At 31.9% G+C, this 15,045-nt stretch overlaps 1 protein-coding gene across 2 annotated transcripts; it reads right to left on the reverse strand.

The window, feature by feature from the left end:
- Nucleotides 1–795: 795 nt before the first annotated feature.
- LOC105077157 (amine sulfotransferase) lies at nt 796–14,553 on the reverse strand. Of its 2 annotated transcripts, none has more exons than XM_010965463.3 (7): nt 14,399–14,553; nt 12,540–12,690; nt 10,507–10,715; nt 6,856–6,982; nt 5,895–5,989; nt 2,942–3,128; nt 796–1,568 (listed from the first exon to the last, which is right to left on the reverse strand). In XM_010965463.3, the coding sequence occupies exons 2-7, from the start codon at nt 12,679–12,681 to the stop codon at nt 1,447–1,449; spliced, it is 882 nt and encodes a 293-aa protein (XP_010963765.1). In that variant the 5' UTR covers nt 12,682–12,690; nt 14,399–14,553; the 3' UTR covers nt 796–1,446. The 2 variants fall into 2 exon arrangements, with proteins under 2 accessions (XP_010963765.1, XP_010963764.1); XM_010965462.3 differs by having other exon boundaries at nt 14,384–14,535.
- Between the last annotated feature and the right edge of the window lie 492 nt (nt 14,554–15,045).

Consider the following 15,045-nt stretch of genomic DNA (forward strand, 5'->3'; position numbering starts at 1 on the left):
TAGGATGTAACTATTTTAAGACTTTTGATTCTGTTTCAAAATTGCTATAAATAATATTTGAACTGAATGCCATTTCCACAACTTATATGAGAAAATGTGATTCATCTTACTCTCTCTAACAACGAGCATTCTCCAGTTTTTAAATTTTGCTTATTATAAATCAATGCTTTGACTTTTCTATGAACTGCAAGCTTTTTGTTTGCATGGTCTTATAAATGTTTTCATGTTTATGAATTAGTCACAAATGTTATTAATATATGACAAAATAAAGGAAAAAATCACAAATTACACATACAGAGCCTGATGAATATTAATAAAGTGACTGCACCTATGGAATCAGCACTAAGATTAAAAACCAGAATATGCGCACAACCTCAAGAATTCTCTCAGTTGCCTGACGGGTTACTACACCACTCACCAAAGTAACCACTCTCCTTCTAAACCCATAGATCAAATTTACCTACTTTTAAACTTGTGTAATAACTCATGCAGTAAGTGTCTGCCTTTCTTTCCCAATAAGTAGCATATTTCTGAGATGCATGTACATTTCCCATGTAGTTGTAATTCATACATCCTTACTGATATGTATAGTGTTTCCATGTATGTGTGCCACAATTTACTTACTTACCTTACTGCACATGAACACTGAGTTCTTTCCATTTGTTGATTGTCATGGAAAGTGGTGCCTTGAAATGTTTGATTTTAAATTTACTAGACTTTTTCTTTCAATTTTATTCCACTGGTTTATGCTTCACAAGTTTCCCCCCATTTGGGAATTATGATCAGATTCACCTATATTCTTCTAGTTATTCAAAGAGACTTTATTTTAAATATTTAACTATTATACACAAAATTAGTTATTGACTCACTTATTATGGATACATATGGAATTAGTTAATGAGTTATATATTATAGATACAATTTTTTTTATTCAAGTAGTTACCTGATTGAACCATCAGATGATTTATCCACCTTTGAAACTTTGATCTTTAGTGTAAACATTGTGCTGTGGTAAATTATTTAACAGATTTTTCTGTTTCATGTGATTTCTCTATTTATTTGACATAAACATTGATATAAAACCAAATAATTAAAATTTAATTAGAAGAATGAAAGGATTTTAATGTTTGATTGATCCTAAATTTATTTGTAGATAAGAAAAAAATACACACTGCTGAAGACTTTCTCAAGATACTTACAACTCATATTACATCCTTTCTTTCTTTCACTTTACAGGATAACAATGTAGAGTATCTTCCAAATCATTTTAATTTTTGAAATTTCAAAATTTCATCAAACTCATGTCAATCAATCTAAGGAGTTTACTCATTTTGTTTATTAATAAAGTTTTATAATTAACATTTGTAAGAAAAACACAAATTAGTACACATATTAAAATATGCTCTCTAACTAATTGATTTTTATAAGATACTTTTTGCATTGGTTCTACTCCTCATTTGTATCCCAGATGAACTTCAAGGGAAAATCTTTCATTTTCCTATGGAATATTCTGTCAAATCTTTCATTTTGGTCCACAGTCAAGTGATGTTTCCAGTCTCCAATGGTACCTAGTGGGACAAGCACATGAATAACACCTGGGTAAGATGATGTCAGGGCAAATGTTTCCTCCAACACAATTTAATCTCATCTCCAAGCCAAGCTGAATATCTGTTAGTTCTCCATGGGGTTTTGATACCTTTCCTTATACAAGGGTGAGCTAAGAAACAAACTTAGGATGTAGCAACAGAAATAATAGAGTTATAGTCTTGATCCTTATCTGTTAGACTTCTACCACCAATGCCCATTAAAGGATAACCTTCCTTTAAAAGGAAAAAACCAAACTAAGATATATGTGGAAATTAAAATATTGAAATACATTTTACTAAACTCCAGGCACTGTATTTGACAAATTACATCTATCATGTAATATAATTTGTAACAACCCTTTAGGATAAGTATTTATTCTCAAAATTGAAAATATGAAACAAAGATTATTAAGTAATAAAGTCAAAATCACAGAGGGTGCCCAACTGTCATTGTTACAGTTTTACCTGATTGAAGTTTGAAACCAACATTAAGCCCATTTTAAAATAAAGATGAACAATTTAACATCTTCACCTATCAAATTCTTCATAATCTTAATTATTGGCAATTGGCACAGTTAGCAAGCTGTTATATACATGAGGAATGCTTTGTTTCTGATCTAGTTGAGCAATGAGAAAAGAAAGGTAATAATAAATGGGACAAAGAAGAACCAGTGATTTTTTAAAACTATCAGTATCTAAGCAATTTCAATAGATCTTTACATAACTAAATTAATCAGTGTCAATCATCATAATGTTAAGTTCTGAATACATTAGAGAATAAAAGATGTACCAGTTATGTTTTAGAATAATGTACATTAAAGGTTAAATTTAAAAATGTTGAGCTTAGGAACACAATCAAAATTTATTGCATGTTGCTGAATAACCATATTCATAGCAGATTGTATTAATGTGTTATAAATCTACTTGTTACAATAAAGAAATGTGTACATGAGTAAATAACAGTAATGCAAATGCCCTCTCTCACACCCAGATACGTTTTAACTTTGAGTATGTTCTAAGAGAAATACAGAAAAGTAAGAGTTGGAGCTCTCTTGGTCCTGTATATCTTTTGCTTTCAGATAAGATTTTACTAACAAATGTTGAAGTGTAAGGGACAAACTAGAAGGAACCTAACATTTAATCATCAGTTTCAAGTGTCAGGCCCTTTACTAAAGGACTGATCTGTTTCCTGATAACACTTTTCAGGGCCATTTTCAATTAAGAGTTTTGTTACTCTCTAGGGACCAAATAGCAATGCTTGGAGAGACATTTGGATGCACTTCTTAATTAGTGTTGGGGCCAACGGCTCGAGGAAACTCTCAACACTTCTGCTTCTTTAAATCGCTGAGCCTCACCTTTGCGCAGGAAATGTCCATCATTTGTTCTTGTCCCAATTTCATGTTTCAAAATTCCATCATAATTAGCTTGTGGGTTATACTTCATGTTCTGAAATGTAGCCTGATTCACAACAGCATCCAGATCCTCTTCACTCAGTTCTTTCTCAAGAAAATGGTTGATTTTAAGCACAGAACTTCTGAGATCCTAGAAGAATTGTGAGTATGAAAAAATGTTAAGCTAAAAGGAATGCAGGAGTTTCAGGCCACATCTTTATCACATTTTGGAAAACTAAAACTGATTGGACTTATTCTAAATCTAAAATAGGACAAGGATATATTCCTTTATTACTCCTTCTATGAAAATGAGTGCTCTTGTTGCCAGCTTTTTTAGAGCTTCCTACTGTTGGATTTTATGAGGTTAGCTCATCTTCATTTTTTTATTTAATCAAAAATTGTAGGATATCTTCTATGTTTCAGGAAATGTGCCAGGTGCTGGGGAATGTTAAGTGATCAATTACGTGATATTTGTCCTTGTTAAGTGTCCACAATTTCCTAATAAAAAGAATAATGACTAATTAAATACGATAAAAAAAGGAAAAAAAAAACAGGTATAGAAAGTTTCACTGGTGATTTGTAACAAACATTTAAATAATGTTTCTTTATGTAAGAATGTCTTCATCCTCTTCCAAAAACTTAAAGTGGAGGGAATACTTCCAGTTTCATTCAATAACACCAGCATTACCTTATACTCTAGAAAGGAAAACACTACAAGAAAAGGAAACTAAAAACCACTATCACTTTTAAAAGTAAGCTGCAAAATTGGTCAACAAGTTAGCAATAAAACAAATTCAGTCACATAGTGAAAGGATTATACACCGTGACAAAGCTGGATTTATTTCTGGCATGCAAAGATGATTGACATAATTAATGAAAATTAATGAATGAGATACCATGTTTGCAGATGAAGGAAAAGCAAATACATAACCGTCTCATTTGATGCAGGAAAAGCATTTGACAATATCCAACACTTTTCATGATAAAATAACACCCAACAAACTGAGAATAGACGGAAACTACCTCTGCATAAAAAGGCCATATATCAAATATATCAAAGACTCAAAGATTTTCCCCTAAGATCAGGAACTAGGCACAGATGCCCATCCTCATCCCTTTTATTCAGCATGGTACTGGAAGTTCTAGCCAAAACAATTAGGCAAGAAAAATAAATAAAAGGCATCCAAATTGGAAAAGATGTAAAATTATCTCTGTTCACAGACAACGTGATTTCATACATAGAAAACCATAAAGATCCCACAAAAAATCTGTTAGAACTAATAAACAAGTTGAGCAAATTTGCATGATACAAAACTAATATACAAAATCAGTTGTATTTCTATCCACTAACAGTGAACAATCCAAAAAGTCAATCAACAAAATAACTCCATCTGCAATTGCATCAAAAAGAATAAAATAATTAGGAATAAGCCTAACCTAGAAGGTGAAAGCTTTGTGTATTGAAAACTACAAAATATTGCTAAAAATATTTTAAAAGACACAAATAATTGTAAAACCAATCTCATAATCTTCTCCTCTGAGATTCAGTGTTACCTAAACACCTTCATGAATGATCCCATTATCAACACAGATCTATGAACCAGAATAAAGGAAGCATCCTTAATACTTCTCTATCATTTTTCCCATATATGATCCCTTTCCTTTTGACCTTAAACATATGTCTTAATATGCTACCTTCTCACCATTCTCAAAGATACCACTCTAATCCAAAGCGTCATTAATTTTCAGTCTGTTACCACACTGGTATCTAACTAGTTTGCCTATATTCACTACTATCATTTTCAATCCACAGATGGGAATATTTTCTGAAAATTGTAATTGTACCACTGATTTCCTTCTTACTGCTCTTAGGATGAAAGAAATCACCACCGTTTATTAAATAAATGTATAATAAAAGTCTACAGACCTTGAACACTCTGGCTCGTATATACCTCTCTCTCTTAATCTTTTAATACTTTGCCTTACCTTTCTTCTTGCTTCATTCTTCAAAGATGTCATGCACTTTAACCTCTCAGGAAATTGCACATTCTTTTTCCTTGCATTAGAATTTTCTTTTTGCTCTCTCCTTTTCTTAATTCATTAGCTTGCAGAATTCACATTACTTTTTTCAGAAAACATTGCCTATCAACTTTGATAGTACCAGATCCTCTTATTCCACCTAATCATATCATATCTGCAGTTTTTCTTAATAATACTTATCATAGTTTTAATTGTATATACTTGCTTGGGAACACCTGTCTTCCTTGCTAGATGATGAGATCTATGAATTAAAGGTTCAGTCCTCTTTTTCTCATAATTTAGTGCCTGTCACATATTAGGCATTCAATAATTTTTGAAGAAATAAGTGAATAAATTCCATCTTAGGGAATGAACATGTCAATCAGAGATTACAAAATAGTGCAATTTAATGTGTTTTGTGGTTTATGCAACATTTTAAGACAGCTTTAATTGGATGACAAAGAATAAACATTATGTGATTTCACAGGAAAGCTAGGTTTCAAGACTTTCTTTCAAAAATAAGACTAACTTGCAACCTAGGACACACATTCACCTCTGCTAATTAGCCACATCTTAGTGGTGTCTCATCCCCGTGGTCCCCAGTGCCCTTTCTCTCTTAAACTATGGGTGTTCTACACAACTGAGTTTGCCTTTATTACTACATGAGAAGGAATCACCAATGATGAGTGTGTACTGTGAGAAGAGAGCCCTGAGGAAGACAAGTAATGAATGGATTGGCAAAAAAAAAAAAAAAAAAAAAAAAAAAAAACCCAGCCCCACAAAAGCAGCCTGAAATGTAGTTAAGTACAAAGAGAACTAGGAGAATGTGGTTCATTGAAACCAAGATAAGAAAAGTTTTCAAAAAAGTAATGAAAAATTAATAACCTTCTTCTCTTACCTTGTTCATCTCCTCATACATCATGAACAGAATATTGAAGTCGTGTCTGTGCTCATACCAGCCTCTGACATGATCAAACCAAAGGCTTCCTACCACTGTGGAAAATGAATAAATAATAAGGTAAAGATGTTGCATTTATAATATAGCAAACTATAGTATGGTTTTTCTGCTTGAAGATCATCAGAAAGCAAATTAAGCTCCAAACCACTGGACATCTATAGTATCTTTAAAAACTGGTCTTGTGGGAAACAATTAAACTATTTTGATAGAAACTTACCTTTGAGAGTTACTCTATGTCTGTAGGAAAGCAGTGATACAGAGCAGAGAATCCCAAAGGACTAATTTTGAAGACTTCTTTAAGGTTAGCCACTTACTTTTCCTACTTCTTCCTCCTGAAGACATGTCTTTATTTCTCCTATTATTGTCTATTTAAAGATCTGTGGATAACAACTTTATTTACCTACAACAAGACAGTCCTGAATATAAACTTCTAAGTGTGTGAGAGCCCTGATTCCACATTCCACAAGCCTCTTGCATCGGTCTATCCTTCTCAGTGTTAGAATGAGACTTCCACAGTTGTCTTACAAGGCCTACCCCAGAGCTATGATAAAAACTACACCCACCTAGATAATTAGCTACCCTGGACCCCATGTATCTAGTTTTGGATCTAGCTAAGTTAAATTGCTAGACCTTTTGTGGTTCTTTTATTCTCCTGCCAAAATTTTTCTTAGACAGTATGCTTTTGCAACCTTGACAATCCCCAGAGTTGTCCTGGTGAAAAAAAAAAAAGCCATTGGGTGGCAGATTAAGTAGACAGACAACAGTGACCACTTGTGTGCATTCCACCTTCTATGATTACCCTTCTCCATCTCCATAAAATATCTTCCCTGGGTTTGAGAATTTGGCTAAATGGCAACGTTGACTTATAAACATTTTGCTTGACAAATAAATTCATAGTTACCTTTTCCTTCTAGAAACCTTTCCATGAATTGCTCCATGTTATCTGAAGCTTCTAATGTAACCAAGTAATTTGAAAAATGAAAGTATGAGGTCAAAACATCCTTAGGGTTTCTGTAGATATAAATTATCTGCAGGGAAAATAATGAAACAATTTGAACAATTCTTGTTTATCCTTACAGTTTTTAAAATACCAACTTAGTATTTCATTATATGAATGAAAATATTTTTTAATCCAGGTTGCTACTCATGGAAACTAAGTTGTTCCCAAGTTTTTGCTATCAAAAAGACTGCTGCATTCTATGTCTACGAGTCTATTTCTGTTTTGTATTTATGCTTTGTTTGTGGGTTTTTTTTTTTTTTTTTTTTTTAGATTCCACATATGAGTGATCTCATATGGTATTTTTCTTTCTCTTTCTGGCTTTCTTCACTTAGAATGACATTCTCCAGAAGCATCCATGTTGATGCAAATGGTGTTATGTTGTCGTTGCCAAGGGGGCGGAGGGTGGGAAGGGATAGACTGGGATTTCAAAATTGTAGAATAGATAAACAAGATTATACTGTATAGCACAGGGAAATATATACAAGATCTAATGGTAGCTCATGGAGAAAAAAATATGACAATGAAAATATGTATGTTCATGTATAACTGAAAAATTGTGCTCTACACTGGAATTTGATACAACATTGCAAAATGATTATAAATCAATAAAAAAAAGTTAAAAAAAAAAAGAGAGATAACCTGAAAAAAAAAAGACTGCTGCAATAAATAACTTTATTCTTATGACTTTTCACTTGTGGAAGCATTTAGAACTGATTGCTAAAAGTGAAATTGTTTAATGTAAGTTGATTAAATTTGAAAATTACCTACATAGAAGATGTTTACCTCTTGTGAGCAGTAACTGATGTTTGATATCCAGACAAACTAGCATTGGAGATCAGTGAAAAAAGGAAAACCTATTTAACAGTCCATATAGAAAATAAATAATAGTCCATATAGGAAAAAAAAAAAGGGAAATAAAATGTATTTTTACCTCACACATGTATAAAAGCACATATACGAATGGATTAACAATTTACATTTGAAAGCAAAACTTTGACACCCAAAAAAATAAAGACTATATTTCTGGTCTTCGGTAAAAAAAACTACATACTAAATAAGAAAAACATTCTTATATAGAAATACATAAAAATGTATCAGTTGGAGTTCATTAAAATTAACAATGCTCTTAGTTAAACTATACCATATTATTACAAAAATCAAGAAAATATAAGAGGTGCAACACAAATACCAATAATAGATTAGTATCTAGAATTTTATATATATGTATGTACACACATATATATTTGTAACATACAACAAATCACTAAGAAAAAGACAAACAACATAATAACTTTTGCCAAAAAATTGGCAAAGGTTACAATTATTTCATTGAATAAGAAATAATTAAGGACAATAAACATATCAGAAATGGCTTAATTTCATCATTGATTAAATAAATGTAAACTAAGATCAAGTTAGGATAGCATTTTATAATAACCAAATTGATAAAAATTAAGAAGTTTGATTGGAAAAATTACTAAGAGAAAAATAGAAATTCATACACTACTGGTTTCAGCATTTATGCTGCAATTGCTTGGTTTAAAAAAAATTGCATAATCATATATAGTTGAATGTTTTTGTACTTTGTGTCTTTGGAATTCTATTCTTGGGTGTAAACTCTAGGGAAGTTCGTGCTCATGTACACTAGGGAACTTAATTATGTTCAGAGCAGCATGTGTTATGATAACAAAATATTGGAATAGCCTAAGTATTCAATGAGGGGAAAGTATAGATCTTGTAGAATTACATAACATGCAAAATTATACAGTAGTCAAAAGTAACACTGAAAATCAAGAACGAGAAAAGGCATGTGTCAAAACCTCAGGGAAAGAGAAAACAAGCAATAATATATAGTTAAGTAGAATTTAAAGCCAAATGATTCGCTAGGACAACATATAATTTGTTTGCAATGACCAGCAGTATAGGAGACTATATACTGAATTACTTAATAGAAAAATGTAAATAGCACAAATTCTAGAAAGTCTGTAAAGATTTCAATTTAGCAACAACCATAATGAGAGATTTACACAGTTATCTTTAGACATTAGTATAAAATGATTAACATAATTAATTTACAACATTATTTAACCAAATTTATTTTATATATGTTTCTGTTAGTGTCCCAAGTAGAGAATATACATCATTTTTTATTGTAGTTATGAAATGTATTGAAAAATTGATCATGTAATTGGCCATAAAACTTCTTAATGAATTTCAAAAATTAGAACTCTTACTATATCCTTACCTAGTGATAATTTCATAATAAGAATAATCAACATGGAAAAAAAATTTTAATTTTATAAACATTTAAAAATATTTTATTTGGAAATAAAAATTATTCAGAATAATTTGGGCCAAGCAGCAAATTAAAACTGAAAAGATAGTTTATATATTTATATACTAACAACATTATTCTCATAGCAATAGTGAAAAAGACAGTAATCATTTTAAAATGTCAATATTATAGAAATAAATATTGGACATCGATCATTATAGCACTTAATTAAATATGACAAAAATATATTCAAACAAAATATGAGGAAATATTAATTAAAATAAGAGGAGAAATCACTAAAGTAAAAAATCATTAAATTATTTTTTAAAATAAAGTAGTTTTTTGAACCCCCCCAAAATGATAAAAAACTGTTGATATCCTGAAAAATGTACAAAGGAAAGGATACACAGTTTTTCATCACTACCAATAAATGAAAAAGACGTAATCACAGAATTCAATATCTTGTAGTAACTTATGGTTAAAAAGAATATGAAAATGAATATATGTATGTTCCTATATGACTGGAGTATTGTGCTGTACACCAGAGACTGACACAACATTGTAAACTGACTATACTTCAATAACAATATATTAAGAAAAGCAGTAGGGAAAGACTAAGTAATTACATCATATTTGAGTCAATTAGCCAACCCCCTTAACAAATATCATACAATGGTCATATTCAAGTCACCTGCAGTATTAGATATAATGTATAATTAAGTGTAAAAAATAAAGATTCAAAGTTATTTAGAAAAAACCTGAAAGTATTTGCACAATCTTTCTGGCTGGGAAGTGTTTATATAGCAAGACTCAAGAGCAAGAAACTATGAAGGAAAGATTGATTTGTTGGTTACATGAAATGGAAACATTCAACAAGTTTTAAAGGTAAACTATTAATTGGGACGATATTTGCAATAAAAAAGTGAGAAAATCTATAAGAATGTTTATTGCAATATAGTTTGTACATTTTCTATAACTTACCTGTTCATCATTACACGATCAATATATATAGCCATACAATAAAATCCTACTAAATCATTAAAAAGAATGGAATTTTAAGTGGTGACAAAATAATTTTTGCTATACATCATATAATTACACTGCAAACAATGTGTGTGAGATCCCAATTCATGTATATACTTATAATTTCATAATACTTTTAATGTGTAAAGTAGGATCAGAAAAATTATAATAAACACATTTGAAAGGATATGGATGAATGGGACTGGAGAGCAGTATTTACAGAAATCATTTTTGTTTGTATTTCTGTGACATACTTTAGCCTTTTTGTTCTTGAGATCTTTTGGTGCTAAATAATATGGGATGTGAGAACTGAAGAGGCGAGGAGATGGTCTCTTGAGATAGTCCATCTTGTGCATATTGTATTCCAGGAAGGGGACTCTGTCAATTGTTTCCACAGTTTCAGCTCTGTTACGATGACCCTCAAAATAAATTGAGCTTAATATCTGCTGAGTCCATATGGTACCTGTAAAAATAAATAATCTTGTTTTCAACCCTAAATTAATTTTTAAAAATATATGTCAATTATCATGCCACACATCTCAAAATATTTGGAGATTTTTATTTCTTTTTACCACCCTGAAGGTGCCAATAAACTTGTCCAAAATTTTTGTTTGTATGTATTTTGCGTTAAAATTAGTAAACATGAAATCAAGGACTCAGTTTTTTTTACTCTGAAGAGCTGTGGTGTTTCACAGTAGTAGTGATTGAGATTAACCTTTCAACTCCTTTTCTGTCCTGTATTTCAAGTAAAGTCTGTTTTCACAATTTCCTCTGACCACCTCTGTTTCTCCTTCCTTAGTTACTTTTCTGAGAATTTTGTCTTTTAGAATTATAGACAAATTAAGAGCTCAAGTCCTCTTTCACTTTTTTTTTGTTAACTTATTGTGTAGTATAGGTCTTCCCATACAATGTTGCATAACAGAGGTAGGCATTCTTGTCTCGTTCCTAATTTTAAATGTAATATTTTAACTGTGTCACTGTTGCACATGATATTTGTTGGTAGTTTTGGGTACATTCTGTTTATCAAGTTAAGGAAATTCCCTTTTCTCCTTAGTTTGCTAATGATTTCTATTATGAAAAGCTGCTGAATGTTATTGAATGCTTGTTCCTAACTATTGAGATGATATGATAGGCTTTCTCTTATACTCCAGTAATATGGTTGAACTACATTAATAAATCTTTAAACAAATCTTGACTCTTGAAATAAACCCACCCTAGTCATAGAGTATTTTTTAAACATTGCTTGATTTATTTTGATTTAGAATTTTTGCATCTATATTCATGAATACTATCAATGCCCTGAGAGGACGTGAAATGTCAAAATCTTGCAAATGTCACTACTAAACTGACTTATCTACATGACAGATTTGATACAGTTTTTAGTGAATTCTGGGGAAACTCACTAATCTCTCCCAAGTTGAGCAAGAACCCAGCAGACGGGGCTGAGGATTGGTGAGTGTTTTCCAAATACTTGGGCAAAATTAAGGGTAAAGGAAAAACTGTTTTATGGACTACAGTGCTTGAACTCAAACTAAGCAAACTGAGATGCCACTGACAACTAAGGGAGAAAAAAAAAATGAGATATGTTGATAAGTCTGGCAGAGGGGAAGAATCTAAGGGTAAAGGAATGTGTTACTAATTTAGGGAAAGTAAATAAGGTCACGGATTTCAAAGTAGATGGTAAAGGGAAAAACTGGAGCACTTTCATAAAAATCAGAAATAATTGTATTTCTATTAAAGACTTAGATTCCAGTGTATCTTTGAGAAAGTTATCCACTCCGTACAATATTGCCTCAATACACCAGTCATCTTATGTTCTAAAAAGTGTTAATATAAAAAATAAGTTGATTTGGGAATGTCATGTTGAGAGCAATTTGTTTTCATCAAATTTATTTTATTATTATATGGAAATACAAAGCAATTAGAATACTTAGAAGTCATATTCTGAATTAGTTCTGGCTGAGATATGCTGCTAACAAAAATCCTACTGAGTTTTTAAATATATTTTCTTTCATTCTCAGACCAAGTCTATAGGTCAGCATTTACCAAATATTTCTTATTGACTCAGTATTTGGTTTCTTCATAACTGCTAACAGAAATGACAATATAAGCATTTCAAATGACTTTATATCATAGATTTGAGATTTATTTAACCTCTCTTCTGATCCTCAAAGTTTGACTAATAATAGGCTGGGCTGCTGTCAGTGTCTGGAAAGAGGCACACTGTACACATGTATGACAAGATCAGCGTGAAGAATAAAACAGGTGGCCCACTCCTCAGACTTACCAGATTTTGGATATGTAATTATGAAGACATCATCATCTCTAATTTCAAAGTCATCTAGATGCTCCAGAAAATCAACATCAGCCGAAGAACCTTCAAAGTAATAGCCTTTATATTTCAATAATTTTACATCTGTGTTGTCCATAATTATTACCTACAAGTAAAAACAAATATAACACTTTACAAGTTCTTGGTATTTTACAATAAGGACTAAGACTTCCTGAGTGTTCAGTATGTGCCAAGCACCGTGTAAATGTCATATGTTTATCAATTCATTTACCATACTAGCCACCTAACGTGTTACATCATTTTATCTTCCTATTACCCAATGTGTCTAGAGGTACTGTTATCACCATTGTTTAAAGATGAGGAAATTTAGGGACAAGATGTTCAGCAAACTGTTAAAGATTTCCCAACTAGCAGAGCTGTAAGATTTGATGCCAGACTATGTGGCCAGAGTCCATGATTTTAAACTCTTTTCCACAGTTTCTTATATTTTATATTTTTGATCTATACATTGTAGATGACTTCATTAGTGTCTTCTTTTCTCTTTTCTCTCGTTTTTAGATTCCACATATGATTGCTATCATACGGTATTTTTCTTTCTCTTTCTGGTTTACTTCACTTAGAATGACAATCTCTGAGTCCATCCATGTTGCTGCAAATGGCATTATTTTATTCTTTTTTTATCCCTGAGTAGTATTCTATTGTATAAATATACCATAATTTCTTTACCTAGTCACTGTCGATGGACATTTAGGTTGCTTCCATATCTTGGCTACTGTATATAGTGTTGCTATGAACATCAGGGTACATGTGCTTTTTTGAATTAGAATTTCCTCCAGATAAATGCCCAGGAGTGGGACTGCTGGGTCATATGGTAAGTCTACTTATCGTTTTTTGAGGAATTTCCATACTGTCTTCCACAATGGCTGCACCAAATTACATTCCCACCAGCAGTGTAGGAGGGTCCCCTTTTCTCCATACCCTCTCCAGCACTTATTTGTGGGCTTTTTAATGATGGCCATTCTTACTGAGGTATCTACAATGAGTGATACCTCATTTTAGTTTTGATCTGCAGAGGAATCTATTCCTAAACGTTAAATGGATGAGGGAATCCCAGAAGTTCTAATAATGTTAGATTTAGAACCAGCATATATTTCAGTTATGTAATTTTTAAAAATTTCTCTGCACACCAAGAAAATAAATCTGTTAAAAAGTTGCCACTATGGCTTTGTTGAAATTGCATGGTCAAGAAACAACATTTATTTCTTCCAAACAATCTAACTCACTTGATCAATAGAGGAAGGCAAAAGTTAGCGTTTTCCTGAGTAAGAGAAAAAATCACCTGTATTAGAATAACCTGGGAGTCTGGATAACCTTTCATGTTGTAGGCCCTATTTCAGACTGGTAGAATCAGAATTTATGTCACCCCAGACACCTTTTAAAAATCAGCAAGTCCACAAACTCTGAATGTTGAGAAAAGTTGAAAGAGTGTCAGGCAGCCCTCTTGAACATTCTGAACATCATTCCTTCTTTGCTGTTTATAGTTTAGTCTGTCTTGCACAATCTCAGGAGAAAGAGAATTAAAAGAGCTGTTTGTCACAGAAACAAGAGAAAAAGAGTGGGATCTGGGGTGGATTCAAACAGGATCTCAGCATTGTCAAGAGATATACTGTATCTTTTTTTTTATTAATAAAGGAGAAAGTGACTGTAAAGAGAAAGGACATCTTGTTTCTCCTTATTCTTGCACCAAATTCCAGAAGACAAAACAGAAAACTGAGGAGAAAAACATAATACATTTGTATGCTGAATAGAGGGGGAAAGCTGAAAGCGGCCAAGCCTACCCTTTCACTACTCACTGTTACAGATGCACTGATGAAGCAAAATCCGCTTCTGATTTAATTAGGGATGGTAGGGGTTGGTGTGCTGCTGAGGAAGAAATAGTCTGTGAAGAATTTGTCTTGACCAATGAGTGCTGTTCCATGGCTTTGGCAGGTAGATCAGTTTGGACAAATTGAGTAAGATTATGATAACATTAGAAAAGAACATCATGTTATTCAGAAACAGCAAAGTAATCAAAACCGTTGGCAATACTCAAGAGAGCATTATGTAACGAGTAGGCATGTTTACGTAATGTTGACAAGTAAAGAACACACAAAAAAGGATGTATTTGAAAACTGTAAAGGCAACTTTGTTGGTCATGAAATTTTTATTAAAATCTTTTCCAACCTATCTCAGAGAGCTGGTGTGCATTTTTCATTTCTTTATTTGTAACATCTTATGTAAAACTGGCTATGCCTATGGAAGTTTCCAAGGGTCTTATAAACTCACTGAGTGTTGAAATTCATTTTTCAAAATGCTCAGAGTTGTCCATCCCCTAAATGATGCCCTTTCACTCTATTTTTGAGACATTATGGAAGATTCAGCCTATATTTTCTGTATTCTACACAATGAGCATTTGTCTCAAATCTGTACTAACATCTCTTGGGAGTTCTCATTCATTCTT

This window comes from Camelus bactrianus, chromosome 8, assembly GCF_048773025.1.
Source record: "Camelus bactrianus isolate YW-2024 breed Bactrian camel chromosome 8, ASM4877302v1, whole genome shotgun sequence".
In the NCBI taxonomy this organism is placed as follows: Eukaryota; Metazoa; Chordata; class Mammalia; order Artiodactyla; family Camelidae; genus Camelus; species Camelus bactrianus.

Excerpts from the sequence above, each read along its gene's own strand:
- LOC105077157 (XM_010965463.3), bottom strand. The coding sequence starts at position 12,681 with ATGGACAACACAGATGTAAAATTATTGAAATATAAAGGCTATTACTTT. Across the intron at positions 6,983-10,506 it reads TCAAGAACAAAAAGGCTAAA|ATAATTTATATCTACAGAAA; the intron begins GTATGTCACAGA and ends TTTTCCCTGCAG. Across the intron at positions 1,569-2,941 it reads TGGACATTTCCTGCGCAAAG|GTACCATTGGAGACTGGAAA; the intron begins GTGAGGCTCAGC and ends TTGTCCCACTAG.